At 47.6% G+C, this 21070-nt stretch overlaps 3 protein-coding genes across 12 annotated transcripts in view; all 3 read left to right on the top strand.

Moving 5' to 3' along the window:
- The first annotated feature begins 881 nt into the window (after positions 1 to 881).
- On the top strand, positions 882 to 4208 carry phospho1 (phosphoethanolamine/phosphocholine phosphatase 1). Of its 10 annotated transcripts, none has more exons than XM_047038959.1 (4): positions 882 to 1424; positions 1730 to 1777; positions 2297 to 2349; positions 2462 to 4208. In XM_047038959.1, the coding sequence occupies exon 4, from the start codon at positions 2476 to 2478 to the stop codon at positions 3238 to 3240; it is 765 nt and encodes a 254-aa protein (XP_046894915.1). In that variant the 5' UTR covers positions 882 to 1424; positions 1730 to 1777; positions 2297 to 2349; positions 2462 to 2475; the 3' UTR covers positions 3241 to 4208. The 10 variants fall into 10 exon arrangements, with proteins under 10 accessions (XP_046894915.1, XP_046894914.1, XP_046894910.1 ...); XM_047038958.1 differs by having other exon boundaries at positions 1730 to 1781; XM_047038954.1 differs by having other exon boundaries at positions 883 to 1424; positions 2297 to 4208.
- A 725-nt stretch (positions 4209 to 4933) lies between these two features.
- On the top strand, positions 4934 to 15132 carry eftud2 (elongation factor Tu GTP binding domain containing 2). Its single transcript, XM_047038814.1, has 28 exons — positions 4934 to 5060; positions 5320 to 5432; positions 5551 to 5713; positions 5856 to 5934; positions 6029 to 6104; positions 6212 to 6277; positions 6443 to 6478; positions 6579 to 6669; positions 6761 to 6843; positions 6943 to 7109; positions 7447 to 7571; positions 7712 to 7775; positions 7884 to 7974; positions 8361 to 8496; positions 8833 to 8960; positions 9148 to 9341; positions 9675 to 9786; positions 9887 to 10027; positions 10144 to 10245; positions 10344 to 10426; positions 10767 to 10853; positions 11294 to 11420; positions 11938 to 12025; positions 12251 to 12369; positions 12733 to 12827; positions 13014 to 13167; positions 14493 to 14600; positions 14726 to 15132. Exons 2-28 carry the CDS (start codon positions 5331 to 5333, stop codon positions 14819 to 14821), a joined length of 2913 nt encoding a protein of 970 aa, XP_046894770.1. The 5' UTR covers positions 4934 to 5060; positions 5320 to 5330; the 3' UTR covers positions 14822 to 15132.
- Positions 15133 to 18155: 3023 nt separating this feature from the next.
- Positions 18156 to 21070, top strand: part of gjc1 (gap junction protein gamma 1) — a 24617-nt gene continuing 21702 nt past the window's right edge. Inside the window, exon 1 of the mRNA XM_047039081.1 lies at positions 18156 to 18830. The gene's annotated coding sequence lies outside the window, so the exon portion shown is untranslated. The remainder of the gene's footprint in view (positions 18831 to 21070) is intronic.

Raw genomic sequence — 21070 nt, 5'->3', positions numbered from 1 at the left:
CCCTCTGGTTTCTCTTTCCCATAAATCAAACTCGTATTATTTGCCTGTGTTGGGGAATCTAATCAAGGAATGCCCGGGGCCACTTCCACAGCTGACGGGTGTGGATTTCTTCAGATCTTTTGTGACAGCTTCTGATCATGTCGCTTTCGTGTTCTCTTTTGACTTTCCTGTCATTGAGTCAAAGCCCTCTGTTGCTGACAGCACAGTTGTCCTGCTGGTCTTTGCTCTTTATTTGAGGTCACCTCCCAAGGATTGACTCCTTGTCATGTCTGTCAATAATTATAATTCGCTAAACATATCTCAGATGCTGGTGAGTTGTTGAGTGCTTAGTCAGGGCACCAATCTCTATGAGAGCGTATTCAGATGTATCACTGATTTTTTTTAAATGGTGTTTGTGCCAAAAAAAACTGAGAATGCTATTAACATGAGTAGTCCAGATGTCTTAATATTGTACCAACTTGGGGGAAGATACTATAAAATGCCAACATTGCATTAAATGCTCTGCAACTATTTTGACTACACCCCTTAGGGTGCAAGCCAAACGGTTTGTATCTTCAGGAGAAAGCTCATCCTTACTAAATAGCTCCACATTGTGCGTTTTATGTTCTAGTATTTTCACAGGAAATGAGTCACTGATTGTGCAGAGAAAACGTGGGTGGGTTCTGTGTGACACTCAGACGGCTGCTGTTGGTGGTGAGTGGGTGGTCAGGTTAGCACACACTCATCAAAAGTGCGAGAGGGGAGGTAATAACATAGCCTACGTCCATACTCCCATCTGCGCTCGGAAAGATCTGCCCTCCCAACTGCTAGATGGGGCCTGTGTGATACAGAGGCAATAGGGAGGGAAATTGGCTTCTGCATTGGCAGATAAGGGAGGCGGTGGAGCCGGGGCAGCTCGCGTGATCAGAGCGGTCACTGTACTCGCATATAAAGGGGGAGGCACTTCGAACACAGTTTAATAAACCCCCAAAACTTTAATTGAATTTTGACCCGACATAATTTTGTCTGAATATGCTTCATTCTTAAATTATTGAAGCATAAACGTGGTGTGTGTTTCGTTACATGGTGTTGTCTGTATGACAGCGAGATTAAACTAGTTTGTTATACATTTAGGAGAAAATTAACTGTGGTCAACAAATCAGTACTCCATGTTTTCTATTCGTATTGGACACAGAGGGTCACTCATTCCTGGCATTCGAGAGAAGGCGTCTCAGCGGTGTTACGTCACTGTGTTGCGGGCTGGCTTAAGGGTTTTAGCAGCCCATAAAGTGAGCGGGGAGCGCGCAGTTTCTCGAAGAAATAGGGCATGTATGGAGAGCTGCACAGGACAATATCTGGATTGAGAGGTCAGCCGTTTCTGAATAGAAGTCTGGACCTGTCGTGTGTGAAGTATCCTGGTGTTGCACCGAACTGCTGGACATACCGTTGGTGATTTTTATTTTTGCTCTGCACTGCAGATAATTAATAGCCTAATTAACCTTGAACATGGAGATGTTGCCATAGTGATGTATTAGAGTTGTGCGTTATTGACTTGACTAGAAAATATGTATACAGTATAAAATAATACTCTAGTAAAAACTCGATTTATTATGTAGGCTACTTAAAAATATGCAGCACGTCACAAATGAACACGAAAGTATTACAAGTAGTCAAAGTAAGACGTAGGTTACTGAATGAACGTGAAGGATTTTGTTACCGATATTGGAAAATGCCCTTCTCATCTTTACAGATTGCATTGCCTGCAAGAGACCAGCTTGACATCGCCTAAAAATTGAAGGTCGGTAAGTATTTTCGGAAGAAAAATAAGAACAAACTGTCCCAGACGCTCTCATCACTTTTCTGTGGATTCAAATGCAACAGATTACGTTCACCACAGTTTTCATTTAGAAATCAAAGGATTCTGCAACGGATTCAAATTAGTATCGTCTATCCTTTACAGAATGATCGACGTTGCATGGATGTGATTAGTTTTGAATAGCTGAACAACATCAACATTGCATGTTGTGATATATTTCAGTCCACTGCTCTTCATCATAATAATGAATCACAATCATCTCATGAACAGGGAGCTTACTCCCTCAATCTCAACGCTATCTTGGGTCTCTAGAGAGTAGACTACTTCTGTTAAATGTCTACCTTATTCTGTCCTATAGGAAGCCCAGTGTAATTTCAAATTCAAGGCCCTCTGAAAATATTAATGATCTAAAAGGGAGTCTCTTTTTTTTCTCTTTTTTTTCCACTTTTGATTCTATTCTTGTTTTTCTTCACTTCCCTCTATTCACATATAATTCCCCAGAAAACCCACCTTGGTTAACAACCCTGCATTAGTGTGTTTCACGTCAAGGCAAGGTGAAGACGATTTGGACAGGAAGAAGTATTCTACTGCCACTCACAGCAGTTATTGGTGATAAACCAGTCATGCGGGATTCTGTGTTCAACTGCTGTTTAACCCCTTCCCCAGGACAATCAGCAAACATGGCCGGAAACTCAGCCCTGTCCTCAAGCGACAAGCGCTTTCTCATCTTTTTCGACTTTGACGAGACCATCGTGGATGAGAGCAGTGATGATGTGGTGGTGCAGGCAGCCCCAGGGCAGTATCTGCCAGGCTGGCTGAAGGACACCTACCGGCCAGGCCACTATAATGAGTACATGCAGCGTGTGCTTGCTTACATGGCCGAGTCTGGGGTCACTGAGAGTGCCATCCGTGCCGTCATCGAAAAGATCCCCGCCTCACCTGGCATGCTGACCCTCTTCAAGTTCCTGCGCACCCGACAGGACTTTGAGATGGTGCTGGTGTCTGATGCCAACACGTTCTTCATCGAATCCTGGCTCCGTCGCGTGGGAGCCCGCCAGCTTTTCGGCAAGATTTTCACTAACCCCGCCACCTTCAACCAAGACGGACGTCTCATGCTGCGCCCTTTCCACTCCCACGGCTGCCAGCGTTGCCCTGAGAACATGTGTAAGCAGGTGATAGTGAAGGACTATGTGGCACGCAGAACGCAGGAACGAGGGAAGGCGTTCCAGAGGGTCTTTTACGTGGGTGACGGTGCCAACGACTTCTGCCCCTGTCTGACCCTGAACCCTCAGGATGTGGCATTCCCTCGGCGGGATTATCCCATGCATCAGCTTATCACAGAAATGCATGAGGCAAGGCCTGGGGAGTTCAAGGCGGTCACTGTGCCATGGGTCAGTGGGGAGGATGTGATTCTGCGACTTAGGAAGCTGGCAGAGGAAAAATGAATCTGAAATATGAATCCCCCATACACACACACACACACACACACACAAACTACTCTGAAAACACATTCATTCACGGATATATACATATTTAAAAGATGATATACTGTTAATATACACACATACAGCAAATAAAACACACACAAAACATTAAATGGCTCACACAATCAGACTGCAAAAAAAGAGGTTCTTCTCACGGTTGGGACAGTAATCAAGAGACTCAGACCACCTCGTTATGGTTCGGTCCAACGGTCAATCAAAGACAGAAGCCTGATAAAAACATCAACTCTGTCAATGATTAAGGAGACCTTTACAGTAGTTGATCGACAAGATAGTAAACTAATAAATCTGACCAACACTGACTAAAAGGGGAAATATTAATAAAGATAAATTATTGACCAAGCTGTTTACCCTAGGTGTTTGTAAATGGTAAATTAAGAACCAATATGTGCCACCATTTATCTGTGTTCCATTGTTACTTTTATACCGAGCCTTATTGCAGTTGTGATTAACTGCCACTTTGGGTCAGTGGGGCAACCATCCCTTTTACTGATTGCCTTATTATTTGATAATGACTCTATCTAGCGAGGACAATTTTATTATAAGCCATTTAAGTTATTAATAAGAAAAACTGACGCTTGATCAATTGTGTGGGAAAGTGGAATACCAGTACTGGAAATATATTAAATTGCAATGCTGCCATCTACTGGCAATTGTATAAGCTGCACATGCTTTTTTGAAATGAAACAGTATTGAGTAGTGGTAGGTGAAACATAAAACCCAAATCAATAATATTAGACCTAGATTTATATTTATATAGGCTAGGAAACTGTATAACTAATGTACTGTGTGTTATAATTGGGTACATTATAAGTATTAGCATGTGAAATAATTATTTGTATGTTTGTATCTGTGCGTCCAATGTACTGTACTTAAATCACCAGCAGGAATATAAAGCCATTCACTGAAAATGTTGTCTAAGACTGTTTCATTCGTCTGTAAACTGTAGTGATGGACACGCATGATCTATATAAAATGAGCAGCGAATAAGCTTTTAATAAAACAGTTAACAGTCGCACACATAATCCATTGAATATAGTCTACTATTCATATAGTACCACTGCAAGCAACGAATGAGAGTACACGAATCAAAAAAATGTAATCGTGGTAAAGTCATACAAAATGTTGGGTATATAAACACAGTTTAAATATAAACACAGTACATACAGTGTGGCTTTACGTTGTAGTTTATGTTTCTTGCTTCTATGTTTCGAATGCCATTCCTTCCCTTCTTATGATTTATTATTAATACACAGCATGTAATATACTGTGACTCATTAGTTAGAGGTCACAGCATGGCTGCTTTCATGTGATTTGTTTCATTTATTTATTAACGCTCCAGTTCTTGTACAACAAAACTAGCTGCGATCTACTTGCTGGCGCTCCATCTCCCTTCTGTCAGGAGCATGCGTTGTAAAGGACACATCGAAAGATTCGCCTTAATATTGTTCCACCGTAACCTCGTATAATTGTCGTCACATAAATCTGTTCTATGTAAATCTGACTGTATGTAAATTAAAATAACTATACTGCCTGTAGTATATTGTGTTGGTAGGTATATTTTTTACGTAGGGTTATTTTCTATATTTATTCTGATCAGGCATTGTGAAGTTCACTAAATGCGATCGTCGTGCGTTTGTGCGGAAGGGTCCTCATGTGCATGGCTCGGTTTGGAAATAAGTTCAGTACGATCGTTGTGTAAACTGAAGAATAGTGCTATTCGTCAAATAATATTCACAAACCCACTGCTGGTGCACGCTTTGGTAAGTGTACATGTGTTGCTTTATGCCAGATAATAGCCAACTTGTTTTCATAACTTTTATTTAATGCATTACGTCAACTAACGCAGCTCATACGTAGCTAGCTAGCTAGCAGACTGTGGTGCCATTCATTCAAAGCTTACCGCGCTAGCTAAGCACCAGCTAGAACAAACAACAGTTTGAAATGTTAGTTACTGTGTTATCTAAATACGTTTTGTACGTTCCCTGGAGTTTGTGAGTTCAGATTTGTCTCCACATCTAGCACATTACACAATGGAAACTGACCTTTACGACGAGTTTGGAAACTACATCGGTCCTGAATTGGATTCTGATGAAGATGACGATCTGGAGGCAGACGCGCGAGATGTAGATGAGGTATGGGGGTGACTTTACAGACACCAGTTTAACAGAGTAAGGCCACTGAATCCCTGATCCTTAGTTCTGTGCTATATCGGCTATGATCGTTAATTTGTATGGCTTTCTACGTGTGAAGGCTGAAGAGGAAGACGACGATGAGGCTGCCGATGCGGAAGAAGATGTGCCAGGGATGGAGGTGGTCCTACATGAGGATAAGAAGTATTATCCTACTGCGGAGGAAGTGTATGGGCCGGAGGTGGAAACTATCGTCCAAGAGGAAGATACACAGCCCCTCACAGGTCCGAGACTTACACTTTGTAGATCTGGAAACCCCTTCAGACAGGATGTGGAAACGTGCTCTGATGATCTAACACACTAACCAAGAGGCATTTGTACTTATTATGTTGTTAAACTGACTATTTCTGCTCCAATCCTGATCAGAGCCCATCATCAAGCCAGTGAAGAATAAGCAGTTCACTCTGACTGAGCAGGAGCTGCCTGTCACAGTTTATGACATGGAGTGAGTAATCATGACAATAAAAATAAACATGGCCTGCTTTTGTTAATATCTTTTGAGACACTGTTGAACATTGTTGTCCTGAACCTGTTTGCAGGTTCCTAGCTGATCTAATGGACAGTCCAGAGCTGATCCGGAACGTCACCCTCTGTGGCCATCTGCATCATGGCAAGGTAAAACCGCATCTTGGCTCTGGGAGGTCATGTCAGCTGGCTGATTTATCGATCTCTCTCGACGGACGGTCTTTATTTGATCAAAATAAAACATGTGTTTATTGCAGACATGTTTCGTGGACTGTCTGATTGAACAGACACACCCAGAGATCAGGAAGAGAGATGACGTGGATGTGAGTACCGGCCAGTGTCTTGAGTAATCTATCTTATTCTGTCCCAGTCGTTCTCATTTCTCCCACCTGTGGGCCTTGTGAGGGGAATGTCCCTCTCCGTAACATCAGGCCCTGTAACATCCTGACGTTCAAAGGCCTTTGACAACGTGTTGTTTTCTGTTGCAGCTCCGGTACACAGACATCCTCTTTACTGAGCAGGAGGTAAGAGCTTTGTGTGTCATTGCTACGTATCAATGAAAGAGCATTGTAGGAATACGGTGGTATGGGACACCAGGTGACTCATGACCTTTGTCCTTCCCAGAGAGGTGTTGGGATCAAGAGTACCCCTGTCACCATGGTGCTTCCTGACTCGAGGGGCAAATCCTACCTTTTCAACATCATGGACACCCCAGGTATGTCCTGCACTGCGTGTTACGCACGCCCTCGTCTTCTTGGGGGCGTGACCATTGTAACCCCGTCATCCCCGCGGCATCTTCCCCGCAGGTCACGTCAACTTCTCAGACGAGGTCACGTCCGGCATCAGAATCTCGGACGGCATCGTTCTCTTCATCGACGCGGCAGAAGGAGTGAGTCGTTTCTCACCTTGCCCCCGGCTTCTCTCCACCACCTTTATCGTCTCTGCACTCTGATCCTCCCCTAACCCCGGCTTCTCTGTCCGCGTGAAGGTGATGCTGAACACGGAACGGCTGATCAAGCATGCCGTCCAGGAGCGTCTGGCCGTCACCATCTGCATCAACAAGGTGGACCGTCTCATCGTGGAGCTGAAGCTGCCCCCCACAGACGCCTACTACAAGCTCCGGCACATCGTGGATGAGGTCAATGGCATGCTCAGGTACCGAATACAGGCCCGCCTGGAAGGCCGAGCTGGGGATGTGCACCTCACGAGGTGTATGGTGCCTGTCAGAGCCTTCTCTAACCTTGTGCAAAATGAAAGTGCTTCGGGGTCAGATTGCTGAGCGGTTAGGGAATCGGGCTACCAATCAGAAGGTTGTCGGTTTGATTCCCGGCCGTGCCAAATGACGTTGTGTCCTTGGGCAAGGCACTTCACCCTACTTGCCTCGGGGGATGGTCCCTGTACTTACTCTAAGATGCTCTGGATAAGAGCGTCTGCTAAATGCTAAATGTAATGTAAATATATGTAACTGGATGTGATTTCTTTCTGCCTGCAGTACCTACTCCACGGATGAGAACCTGGTGGTGTCTCCTCTCCTGGGGAACGTGTGTTTCGCCAGCTCCATGTACAGCATCTGTTTCACCCTAGGCTCTTTCGCTAAGATCTACTCTGACACCTATGGTGAGAGGTTACACCTCTCCCCACACACCCCCCCCCCCCTCACACTCTAGAGAGTAGCTCCTATTTCAGGAACCTCAGAAACACCCCAGAAACACCTCAGAAACACCTCAGAAGCCAAGTCTTCTCTCTTCTCTTTGCAGGGGACATCAACTATACTGAATTTGCCAAGAGGCTGTGGGGAGACATTTATTTCAACCCTAAAACGTAAGCGGAGCTGTCCGTGGAACATGGAGGTCTGTCGACGCGATTCCGAGCCAGGAGGACGCTGACTAACCCTCTCTTTCCCCCCGTGTCTTCCTGTTGCTCCTCCAGGCGCAAGTTCACCAAGAAGGCCCCCACCAGTAACTCCCAACGCAGCTTTGTAGAGTTTGTCCTGGAGCCTCTTTACAAGATCCTCTCTCAGGTAAGAGACGCTCAGGTCTTTGTAAACACACACAGGCGCTCGCGTCGTTCAGAAGGGGTTTTATTACTTGTATTAATGGGGAGTCAGGTGGCTGAGCGGTTAGGAAATCGGGCTAGTAAGCTGAAGGTTGCCGGTTCGATTCTGGCTGCCAATTGACGTTGTGTCCTTCCTTGGGCAAGGCACTTCACCCTATTTGCCTTAGGGGAATGTACTTACTCTAAGTCGCTCTGGATAAGAGCATCTGCTAAATGACTAAATGTAAATTATTGTTTTGATAGATTTTTATGTAAAGCACCTTGAGCTGCAATTCTTGTATGAAATGTGCTATATAAAATAAAGTATTATTCACCTCCGTCCTAACGTTTCCTTGCCCTGGTTGTTGCCAGGTGGTGGGAGACGTGGACACGTCTCTGCCCCGCGTGCTGGATGAGCTGGGGATCCACCTGACCAAGGAGGAGCTGAAGCTCAACATCAGGCCTCTGCTGAGGCTGGTCTGTAACCGCTTCTTTGGAGAGTTCACCGGTACGCCCACCAACCCACCCTTTCCCTCTTAGCGCACGCGGCTCAATAAATCCCTTCTGATTGCTGCTTCATCTATCGGGGGTTCCATGTACGCTGTTTACTCGGTGTGTCGAAAGGGATATTGGATTTCAGATATGGCCGCTTTTACGTTGTGTGCACTGACTGTAATTGTAAGCGATTGAGCTATTTATTACTGGGAGAACCCGGGGTCATGTGCCACCCTGTCATGATTAGATGTTTATAATGACACACTCAGGGCAAAAGTCATGTGTCTGCTAAACGTGACTGGTTAATGTGACTAATTAATCTAGAGCCGTGCATATGTTTTCCCTGCAGGCTTGGTGGACATGTGCGTGCAACACATTCCTTCACCAAAAGAGGGCGCCAAGGCCAAGATCGAGCACAGCTACACAGGAGGGCTGGACTCGGACCTGGGGGAGGCCATGGCAGATTGTGACCCTGAGGTGAGTAGAACAGACCCTGGCTTGTGGGCCGGAGAGGGTGTGTACAGGGGATGCTGGTGGACACCAAATGTATAGATTCGGTTTCTATTGATAATCATTAGCTTTGTGGTTACAGCTACTTCTGGTCCAGCTACTTCTTTTTCTTGTTCTTCATCTTCTCTGTCCCCCCTCCATGTGTGTGCCCCAGGGCCCTCTGATGTGCCACACCACCAAGATGTACAGCACCGAGGACGGGGTGCAGTTCCACGCGTTTGGCCGGGTGCTGAGCGGCACCATCCAGGCGGGCCAGCCTGTCAAGGTGCTGGGGGAGAACTACACCCTGGAGGATGAGGAGGACTCCCAGGTCTGCACCGTGGGACGCCTCTGGATCAATGTGGCCCGGTACGGAGCTCACAACCTCTCTGTCTGTCTCACTGTCTGTCTGTCTGTCTGTCTGTCGCTCACTCTCTCTGTCACTGTCTGTCTCTCTCTCTGTCTCACTCTCTCTGTCGCTCTGTCTGTCTCTCTCTCTCTCTGTCTCACTCTCTGTCGCTCTCTCTGTCTCTCTCTGTCTCACTGTCTGTCTGTCTCTTTCTGTCTCTCTCTCTCTGTCGCTCTCTCTGTCTCTCTGTCTGTCTCAGCACGCTGCCTGTTCATACGATGATATTATACATAACCGTACATACGTGTGCTTGTAAGGCTCCTGTAGCTAAACCCTCCTTGTCCTGACCCCAGGTACCAGATTGAAGTGAACAGGGTGCCTGCTGGTAACTGGGTCCTCATAGAGGGCTGTGACCAGCCCATCGTCAAGACGGCCACCATCACTGAGCCCAGAGGGAACGAGGAGGTGAGAGGAGCCAGGCCCCCGTGTGTCAGCGTGCTTCTGTTAGACCCAGCCCACGTCCATGCATGAGCGGAGGGTTAACGTCACGTTCTCCCATTCCCAGGCCCAAATCTTCAGGCCTCTCAAGTTCAACACGGCGTCCGTCATCAAGATCGCCGTGGAGCCCGTCAACCCGTCCGAGCTGCCCAAGATGTTGGACGGCTTGAGGAAGGTCAACAAGAGCTACCCATCGCTCACCACCAAGGTATCCTCCCCTCTCCCTCCCCTCTCCCTGCAGAGAAACAAGACGTTCAGAAGATAGGGATTGACAACCTGCTTGCTTGCACCTGAAATGCCAATGTGTGTGTGTGTGTTTTCCAGGTGGAGGAGTCAGGAGAACATGTCATCCTGGGCACCGGCGAGCTCTACCTTGACTGTGTGATGCACGACCTGCGCAAGATGTACTCAGAGATCGACATCAAGGTCAGCATCCCCCCCTCTCCCACGATGCACCTGAGGAGCACCGTGCTGTCTCGACGTCCTCCAACCGTTGTCTCTGAACTTTCTTTTCCCCCACCCAGGTGGCCGACCCCGTGGTGACCTTCTGTGAAACGGTCGTGGAGACGTCGTCGCTCAAGTGCTTTGCTGAAACGCCAAACAAGAAGTAAGCGCCATCGCTGTTCATTCATGTCTCCTCAGTTTCACAGGCTGCTAGGGTGTAGCCTCGTGCTGCGTGGTGAGATGTTAGATGGTTGTGGTTAGATGTTATATCGGTGTGTCTATGGGTCATGTGGTGAGATGTTATATCGGTGTGTCTATGGGTCGTGTGGTGAGATGTTATATCGGTGTGTCTATGGGTCGTGTGGTGAGATGTTATATCGGTGTGTCTATGGGTCGTGTGGTGAGATGTTATGTCTGTGTGTCTAAACAGGCCTCTGTGGGTCGTGCCGGCCCACCGGCTTAGCCCCGACGTGTGATTGACAGCTGTGTGGTTTGATTGACAGGAATAAGATCACAATGATTGCAGAGCCTCTGGAGAAGGGCCTGGCTGAGGACATAGAGAACGAGGTGGTGCAGATCACGTGGAACAGGTACGACTTAACCTAGCTCGTGCCAACACACATACAGGAACCCATCTAAACTCTGGAATGTTCCACTCATGCCCCTGTTATCTCAACACTTGTTTTGTCCCATTTTGCTCTTTGTATATTACTTTAAATGTGTCAAATCTTGTGCCGTTGCCCATTTGGATTGGAACTTTGTCCTTGTGTGTGTGTGTGTGTTGGACTGTGTGTGTGTGTGTCAGTGCCAGACTGTGTGTGGGTGTATATGTGTGTCTGTGTTGGACTGTGTGCATGTTCTTTCGGGACTGTTACTCATCTGTGACCCCATCTGGACCTGAATGTATCAACCAATATGTGCAGTGGTGCCAGCACACTGACATACTTGACTGGACCATTAACACAACTCTGCCCTGCTTTCCCTCCCCTGCCCCCCTGCCCCCTGCTCACTCTTCTCCCCGACACCACAGGAAAAAGTTGGGAGAGTTTTTCCAGACCAAGTATGACTGGGATTTGCTGGCCGCCAGGTCCATTTGGGCTTTCGGACCCGACACCACAGGGCCCAACATCCTGGTGGACGACACCCTGCCCTCTGAGGTGAGCTGCAGGACGGCCTCCATCACGTGGACATTCTGTTGCCTGTGTTTGTCAGGCCAAAGTTATTACACATACACAAACATTGCGTGTCTGAATGATGTCACACAAGTGCTAAGTAGAAGAGGTGTGAAGAGTATTGATGGATGAGGCTGTGGACCGTGGTTGGCTCCGCCCCCAGAGAGACCAATGGGAGAGCAGACGCCCTGGGGCCAGAGGGTGTCTGCCATCAGGGCCACGACATGCCTTGATGCCAACATAAACAAAAGGGGTTTCCATGTTCCTGTGACACTAGCTCCCTTAATGAGAGTGTGTGTTCAGCTGTGTACTGCAGATAGTGGAGGAAAGCCCATTCACTCTGTGTGTGTGTGTGTGTGTGTGTGTGTGTGTGTGTGTGTGTGTGTGTGTGTGTGTGTGTGTGTGTGTGTGTGTGTGTGTGTGTGTGTGTGTGTGTGTGTGTGTGTGTGTGTGTGTGTGTGTGTGTGTGTGTGTGTGTGTGTGTGTGTGTGTGTGTGTGTAGGTGGACAAAGCTCTCCTGGGCTCGGTCAAAGACAGCATAGTCCAGGGCTTCCAGTGGGGTACCAGGGAGGGACCTCTCTGTGACGAGCGTAAGTGTCCACCTCTCTCTCTCTCTCTTTGTCTCTCTCTCTTTGTCTCTATCTCTCTCTCTCGCGCCCCTCTCTCTTTCGCCCCTCTTTATCTCTCTATCTCTGTCTCTTTGTCTCTCTCTGTCTCTCGCTCTCTCTTGCTCTTGCTCTCTCTCCCCTCTCCGTCGCTCGCTCACATATACAGACACACATACGTTGGTTAAACAAGGTCTCTGTGGTCCCCAGCCATCAGAAATGTCAAGTTCAAGATCCTGGATGCGGTCATCGCCCAGGAGCCTCTGCACCGAGGCGGGGGGCAGGTCATCCCCACGGCCAGGAGAGTAGTCTACTCCGCCTTCCTCATGGTGAGAGCACCTCCCCTCTGCACGGCTTCTTCAACAACTCCAACTCCTTTTCCCATCATCGCTTTCCGTAATGTTCCATTAGCTTGATTACAATGGTGGATTCTGCTGACACGCTCCGCTTTAATTGACTCGTGGTACTTTTGCAATTTTTCCCCGTGAATCCTTTTCTTTGACCACATCTCTCTGCCACACGTTGTTCTACCCTGTATTGTAATCTGCTGACCACGGGGGTTCTATGTTCGGCTCTTTTTTCTGCACCTTCAATGACACCCCCCCCCCCCCCCCCCCCTCTCCATCTGGTTCTAATGGTCGTCCCCACCTCTCCTCCATCTGGTTCTAATGGTCGTCCCCACCTCTTCCCAGGCCACCCCCAGGTTGATGGAGCCATATTACTTTGTGGAGGTCCAGGCTCCGGCTGACTGTGTGTCTGCCGTCTACACCGTCCTGGCTCGACGGAGGTGAGTCCACCCCCCCCCACACCCGACCTGACGTCCAGTAGGTCGGACTAGGCCCACATTCCAGAAATCTCCAGCCTCTCATCTAATGCACCTCTCCTGCTTAGCCTCACCTCACTTGTTTAGATAAGAAGGCTGTTGTGTTGCTCTCTGCTGACGTGATGTGTGTGTGTGTGTGCTGGTGAACAGAGGTCACGTCACCCAGGACGCCCCCATCCCAGGCTCCCCCCTCTACACCATCAAGGCCTTCATCCCTGCCATCGACTCCTTCGGCTTTGAGACAGACTTGCGCACGCACACCCAGGGACAGGCCTTCTCTCTCTCCGTCTTCCACCACTGGCAGGTAAGCTCGCACACTCCACATTGTGTCCGGTGTCCCACGCAGGAATGCCAGCCCCTCGTGGCCCCCCGAGTCCCAAGCGCCTGGTTGGCTGTGAGGCTGACCGCCTGTCACGTCCACCCTGATTGGCTGTGAGGCTGACCGCCTGTCACGTCCACCCTGATTGGCTGTGAGGCTGACCGCCTGTCACGTCCACCCTGATTGGCTGTGAGGCTGACCGCCTGTCACGTCCACCCTGATTGGCTGTGAGGCTGAGCGCCTGTCACGTCCACCCTGATTGGCTGTGAGGCTGACCGCCTGTCACGTCCACCCTGATTGGCTGTGAGGCTGAGCGCCTGTCACGTCCACCCTGATTGGCTGTGAGGCTGAGCGCCTGTCACGTCCACCCTGATTGGCTGTGAGGCGGACCGCCTGTCACGTCCACCCTGATTGGCTGTGAGGCTGAGCGCCTGGCTGTCGAGTCAGCGAGTCTCCCGTGTGCAGCGGGGCCTGTCGCCGCCTCCTCTCCCCTGTGTTCGACGTGGCTGTGTGGATCTGTCTCTCCCACTTTAGGACTGTGTCAGGGGGAATTACCTCCCACCAGAACCCCCCGCCCTCCCACTGAGAGGAGAGGCTGTCTCCCTCCCTCCTTCTCAGTAGCGTGATCACACACTGCTAGTGCTGCCTTGTAAACCTGCCGCTGCTAAAGTGTGTGGGAGTGTTTACAGCCCTGTTGATGGAGAGAGGGCTGGAGAGACTTTATGGATCTCTGTCCCGGTGGACGGCTCCCCTGAGGTCGGAGGGTTCGGCTGCGGCTCTCTCCCGCTATGCAGCGGTCAGGGCGCAAGGTCTGGCCTTTCCAAAAGGTCACAGCAGATCCCGACCTGTCTGGATTCACGAGCAGAGAAACCCAGCACTGCACATCAGCCCCCGAACCCAACGCGTGTCTCGAACACTGTACGCCTGATTTAGATAAGAGCTGAGAGGTGACGGTCTTTGGTCATCATTTTCTTTTTCTGCTCGACTCCAAACATTGTGCCAACCTTTCTGCTGTGTCGAGAAGACAAGCTGGCGTGCTGGTTCTCCCCTCCTGATGGGCACGTGCCCTGACTCAGTAGTTCCATGTGAAGTGGTGACAGAATGGGCGGGGGGGCGGGGGGAGAGAAGCGGACATCCAGGAAGGTGAAAGGGTTAAGGGCAGCGATGCCTGGATGGGCAGCGCTCCTCGGCTACATCTGGTTGATTTGACACGTTCCGTGTCGTTAAGGGCGCGTCCGCGCGTGACGATGCCTGACCCGCCGCAGGCCTGGTTGTCACAGTTTGTCCTAACGCCTCTGCTGTCCCCCCAGATCGTGCCGGGCGACCCCCTGGACAAGAGCATCGTGATCCGGCCCCTGGAGCCCCAGCCCGCCCCCCACCTGGCCAGGGAGTTCATGATCAAGACCCGCAGACGCAAGGTGAGCCTGGTGCCCTTAGACGGCCCCCTTCAAGGGGTCGTGTTTTTGTACGCTAGCTGATGTACCTTTGTTGACCTGCCTGCCTGGTAACCCGTGGTAACCCGTGGTTTCCGTGGCCCCTGCAGGGACTGAGCGAGGACGTGAGTATCAGCAAGTTCTTCGACGACCCCATGTTGTTGGAACTGGCCAAACAGGACGTGGTGCTCAACTACCCCATGTAAGAGAGGCCGAGGATCGGGCACCGTCGACACCTGGCCGCCCCCCAGCCCCACGCCCAGCGGCTGCAGAGCCGCCTGGTCCAAGGTTGATGAGGTCACTCGGGATCCCGAAACTCCTGGGACGTTGTCGCCTCTGAGGATGTTGTTCCAGAGGTGAAGCCAGTCTCCACTCTGTTGTCTGCTTCTTTTTTACATGTGTACATTCTCAATGTTTTGTAGAATATGATGACTTGGACAGCAGGCAGGATTGTTTGTTTTATGATGAAATGTGACGTGATGCAAAATTTTTCAATAAATATATCCACCTGTTCCAATCCAAATGGACTCTGTAGGTTTTGATTCACGAGAGCAATTACTAATTTAACACTTAGTCAGAGTGACAATAAACCATATTCTGTGCATACCACTCTGGCCCCCCTCTATCAGCTTGATCCAGGATCATTTGAACATGGGCGGAGGAATGGGACACGAGGGGGTCTGTACAGTGACGAGGGCTGCCTTGGTGGAGACCTGTGTCAGGCTGATTGATCGGCGTGTCAGTTTGGCGAGCGGTGTGGGCTGAGACTGATGGACAGATGGCGGGATAGGGGGAGGCAAGCACGGGAGAGGAAGGCGCTCGTCACATGGCCTGTGAGCGTGCCCTGTGAGCGTGCCCCGTGTCGGGGCAGAGGACGTAAGCATGGGGGGGTGCTAAGCGAGCGCACGAGTAACAGTCGCTTAGTGTTTGATTCTTTGGTGTGTGTGTGTGTGGGGTAGGGTGGGGTAACGGGCTGTAACCCTCGGAAAGACTCTGAACTCTCCAACGCGGTCCTCCTGTCAGTCATGTTCAGGGGCCGGTGCAGCGGGGAGGGGAAGGGATGACAAGGCCCTGGGCGGGGTCAACACAGGCTGGAGTGCCCTTGACATTTTGATTGGATGCTGAGGCTTCCTGGAAAAACTGATTTTTATAGGTGGAGACAGGGTGCTTGGTTATGTGGGATTTGGGGACCATCTCTTAGAGGGAGTTTATTTTTTAACGTATAAGGGAGACATGACAGTATGTCACAATGCAACAGACTGAGACTAAACCCCATGCACTAGTGCAGTTTACATGACGTTTCATTGTAGCTGTTCCCTGAATTGCCACAAATTGACCCAAAAGCTCCTTCCATGACACCTGCTATGACACAACATGATCGGCTGCATCCTCCCCCCCTCTCTTGCTGGGATGTGTGATAGCTGAATGCTGACATGTGTGTCGTCCTGTAGCCCTTCCCCCGTGCTGGCATGACTTACGATCGTGTGTTGCCCTCAGCACTGGGACTGATGGCAACGGTTCTTGTCGGTCTGAACGCAAGGCCCCGGAGCAGTCACCGCAATCTGTGGACCCTGTTCTATATATAGACCAGAGGAAGAGTCGGCTCTGTGGCTGAAGGCAGCTTCCCCAGCCAGGCCTTTCCTACGTCCGTCTCTCTCATCGACGCCTCTCATCTGCCCGCTTTCATCTCTCGTATCCCTCTTCTTCTTCGCTCCACCCTTCTGTCATCTTCCTCTCTAGGACACAGAATTTCTTCTTTTTTTTCTGTAATGTGTGTTTGCATCATACACGTCTCCTGTGGCAAAGGCACATTCTGCTCTTGCATTCATATTACTCATTGAGTATTTTACCTGAAGACGCGGCTGCTGGGTGAAAGATCAAAATATGGATGCGAGACGTATCCATGGACGTTTTGTCGCACGGCGACTTGATGTGAGAGGGGAAATATGTCACAAATTTCAGTTAATGAGGACTGAGTGCATCTAGTTGAGCGTTTGTTTTGACTCGATCTGTTCTTCGTTGTTCCTCAACAGTCAGATGTTTCCCGCGAACACAGGAGGGCGCCGTCGCTGCCGGGCAGGTCGCTGCTGAGCGGAGGTCTGGCAAGGTCGGTTGACTTGGAGATCAAAACGAGCTCAAACCCAGGCAGCACCACATGACCAAGTGACTCCCTCACCCTAGGCATCTGAAGAGCCACAATACTGAATCATCCTCCAATCAGATGACCCAGAGGTCAAAGACCCTTATGAGCATACAGGCAGGAAGTTTGTCAAAAGCTGCACTTCTAGTCTACACAGACATGCCACAAACACACATTGAAAGTGGAGATTTTTTTGAAGTGGTAGGATATTTTATTTATGCAAAACAAGCTCAAAACTCGCTGGCTTTTTGATTTGCTAAATGAGCCCTGTATTCCCCTGCTTGAGGCTTAACACAACACAAAGGCAAATTAGACATATACCCTCTCAGAGTTGAACTTCTTACTAATTCTGAAACACCTTGGAGTGAATATATGTTACTTACCAGTGGTTCATGGATGAAGGCAAAGATTGTATCGGAAAGGCATGGGAGTAGCTTGATTTGTATTTTGACTGACCTACTGGAACATTGTTATTTGGGGCCTTGTGTTGTCTATCATTTCAACTATGTTTTCTAGGTCATCAAACTGTGTCACTTAGCCTCCAACAGAATGAACTCATCAAAGTGGTATTCGAATCCAAGCTTCCTATCTCGAGCTTTTGGCGTTCAACAACTTCAGCAACGGAAAACCATTTAAGTTGGCATGCCTGATCTTCGGGTGCATACACATGCTCGAGGAGACTCAACCAATCATGTCAAGCCTGTCCTGATTTGACAGAGGTTTGCACAACGGAGACCGGAAAATGCCACTGGTCACTGCTGGGACCAGGGTTCGTTGCCACGGAAGCATGCCACGGAAGCACTCTACATTCTATTACCCCACGGTGGTGTCAAAAAAAGACCGGGATTGTTACACTGTTCGAACTTGCCCGTGATACGTGCGCTTCTCTCATGGCAGAGAATGGCAACGAGTCTTCCACCGCGCATCAACACCTTGAAAAGCAGGCCGACTGATAGACGACTACATCAAGCTATTCTGTAGGTAAGTGACCAGATGTCAGTTTTTGTACAAACATTTTTTTTTATTTTCTTATCATTGTATGCGTATGTTATTACAACCGTGTATCTGTCAAACTCTTACATTTAGTAATTAAAACCAATGAGTCTTCTTAGTAGAATAAATAAGATAAACTTGTTTAGCGTTAAAAACCTTTCACTGTTCAGTTGCCATCAGTTTAAAATGTTTAACGGGCAATTCGTTGTGAAGATAGACATAGGCCTACTGTAGTGAAACACAAATAAGCTACACAACAAAGTACCCAAACTCTGCATACTGAGGAAATGTACTACTTGTGTCACCATAAGACTTGTAACCTGGCGGGCACGCGCACTGTCAAAGATGCTTACGCGCAACATCCTAACGTTCCTTCGCTTCCCGAAGAAATCTCCGCTTCAGAAGAAAATCAAGCTGTCAGTCTGTCTCCGGTGTGGGTCTGTAATATACGCTGCCTTATCTTTAAACGGAACGTGTCGTAGTCTACCTAACGACCATGCCACATGGTAAAAGTGTTGACCAACCGGAAAATATGAGGATCATTGAATTGAGGTGGTTTAGACCAGAATTTATATAGAAGAAACTCTGGTCGCATCATCAAGGTCCACGAAGAGGTTTCGGAAGACGTTGGCATAACATTTACCAGAACACATAATGATGTCAGTCCACCTCATCGAGAGATAGCTTCAAGAAAAACGATATCCCTCGAAATTGTGTCCAAGAAGCCTATGGTAGCCGACTGAGAGGTAATTGTTTCACTCGACAATTAATGCGAAAATGACAAGACTGCTCTTGAGCCTTCTAGCGTTACGGAATGCGCTCGTAGAAATGTTGGCACCCCTTTTACGCGGCAGACAACATAGACATCCTTGAGAAAATATTCACTGGGAAAATGGACTAATAATGCTCAAGTCTTCAGTGATGATATCAGAAATACTCATCAGGTTCTCTTGAGAATTGGAGAAACAATATATTCAAAGACAAAATCCTACAAGTTTGGACTTTGTCTGAAGCCCAGAACCAACTGCCAATTTCACGGATCGCCTATCTATACTAAAGCATCTTCACAGACTCGCATTGCGGTAAGAATACATCTATTTATTCGGATTTCAATTACACTGGTTAAGCATATAGGCTACGTAATTGCCTAATCGAGAGAAAGTTGTAAAAGCCATCGTGCGCTTTGAAGACCCGGAATCCAACGTGCCAGTATGGCAATGCACATCTGGGCAGAACGCACACTTGGAGAAGGTGTCACCTCTTTGTTATTGGAAAGATCTATATTAAATATAACATTCTTTTTTTCACAGACATTGTGGATAACATTAAGAAAATTTAAATGACCAATTACTTCAAATCACATCGGAAGGTTTATCCAGAGGTGGAATCACTACGTGTGGCACTGGTATATTGGCATTTGACGCTCCGCGGTGCGAAACAATTTTCTCCGTTAATTTGCACCCCTTTTGTTCAGGTAATACCCGGAAAGATGACGATTCAGAGGATTTTCACTTAGGAAATGGGTGGCATTCTCCACACATATTTTGTTGTAGATTGTGCATGTGCTTGATTTAGTCTTTCTTTTGAATAACCTTGATCACATAACCATCATTGATCACCTGCTGCACAAGTTATTCCTCACAGTGTTCCTCATCCTTCCGTTTCTGACAAATACGTGGGGGGGATAAGATTGTCATCATGAAGATTCCTTTATAGCCTCCCAGACATGAATGCAAATAGTTTAGCCCTCAATTAGCCTACGTTAATAATCTGAGCTTTTAAGCATGCTATCATTCACTTGATTTTCATTGGTCTTTTTTCCAACATTGGTTACACCCATGATCTAGGTTTGTGTTTTATCTGTATGTTTCCGTGGGAACACGAAAAACGACAAGATTATTGGCAAAACGAATTCTATCGAGACAGGATGATGCAGTTGCATTATTGTTACTATTGTAATATTTCTATCGACATAATATCTTAGATTTTCAGATATTAATTACAAACAAAGACAGTTAATTTGTACAAACAAATTTAACAAAAGACTATCAATAAACAGTTTTCCTCTTTGTTCTGTTGGTGGCTTTATAGTCTAACAGAGGTCCCAAATCAAGAGGAAGAGAGATTTTATGAAGCATCATTTCAAAATGTTTAATATTACTAGTAATGTCTGGACAGATAGTCACCTATTTTTCCATTCATCCAGCTATTTGTTACATATTTAACTGCAGTCTTACTCTTTCTCTCAGTACATAGGTGTAGTCTGAGAAACCCTCAATATAGTGGTTTAAATGGGAAAGGGCTTGGCCGTGATTTATGGTAATGAGTTCCTATTCCTTTGTGCAGCTTCCTATGTTAAATATTTTAAAATATTGGTTTTGTTGCCGTTTGCTTCTGATTGATTACACACCCGGCAACAGAAACACAATGTAAACATGAATACAATTTACAATTCATAAGACATGGACTCAGTGGAGATGTTGTCATGGATCATGCTTATTGGTTTTTATAAATTATGCATTATATGTATTTATTCGCTCCTTTTCCTTTGGAGGATAGACAGTGGAGCTTTCTCCCAATCCTCCCACAGTTTTACCAATACCTTCCCTACCTCCAAACCTCATTCAGTGGATGGTTCTGGCATCACCCCTGCAGCCCCTCTTCAATGCCATGCCCTGCTGTCCCTAGACTCAGTAGACGGGAGTTTCACAAGAGTAGCCTCCCTCGTCCAGCACTGGAGATGGATGAGCTGCATCTTAGAGGAGACGTGCACCACCAGTCATCATTCTTATCAGTTATCTTTCATTCCTTATTTATTTTATTTTTTTCAAATCTATATATTGGAAACTTATAGACAAAAAGCAGAAGCAGAAGGAGATATAAGATGGAAGCTGATGTCCAAGAAGCTTAAAATCCTGTGTTAAGATTTAGATTCTAAGATGAAATACTAATTTAAAAAACAAAGGTAAAGGTGACAATTAAAAGGATATTTTCCTTCACAGAAAATAAAAGGCCCAGGTAAATGCAGAGGTGGGCACACAGCTACTGGAATCCCTGAAGCAGAGGGAAGACCGCACCTTTGTGTCTCAGCAACAAATACTCTGGATTTCCTCAGCAAGCCAGACTGTTACTGTTTATTCCTCTAGTTGGCAATCAATGTAAACATAAATTAGATTAATGTCTTGAGCGAGACTAAAAGGAAGGTCTGTTTTTTTTTTTACTCTTTATTTAATTGATAGTTGTTGGGAATATTGTTTGATAAATGTGGCATGTGGACCATCTTGTTGCCAGTTTGGCGCATCTTTGTTTGGAGTGTGGCTCC

This window comes from Hypomesus transpacificus, chromosome 17, assembly GCF_021917145.1.
Source record: "Hypomesus transpacificus isolate Combined female chromosome 17, fHypTra1, whole genome shotgun sequence".
Lineage (NCBI taxonomy): Eukaryota > Metazoa > Chordata > Actinopteri > Osmeriformes > Osmeridae > Hypomesus > Hypomesus transpacificus.
This window is presented reverse-complemented; position numbering and strand designations above follow the sequence as displayed.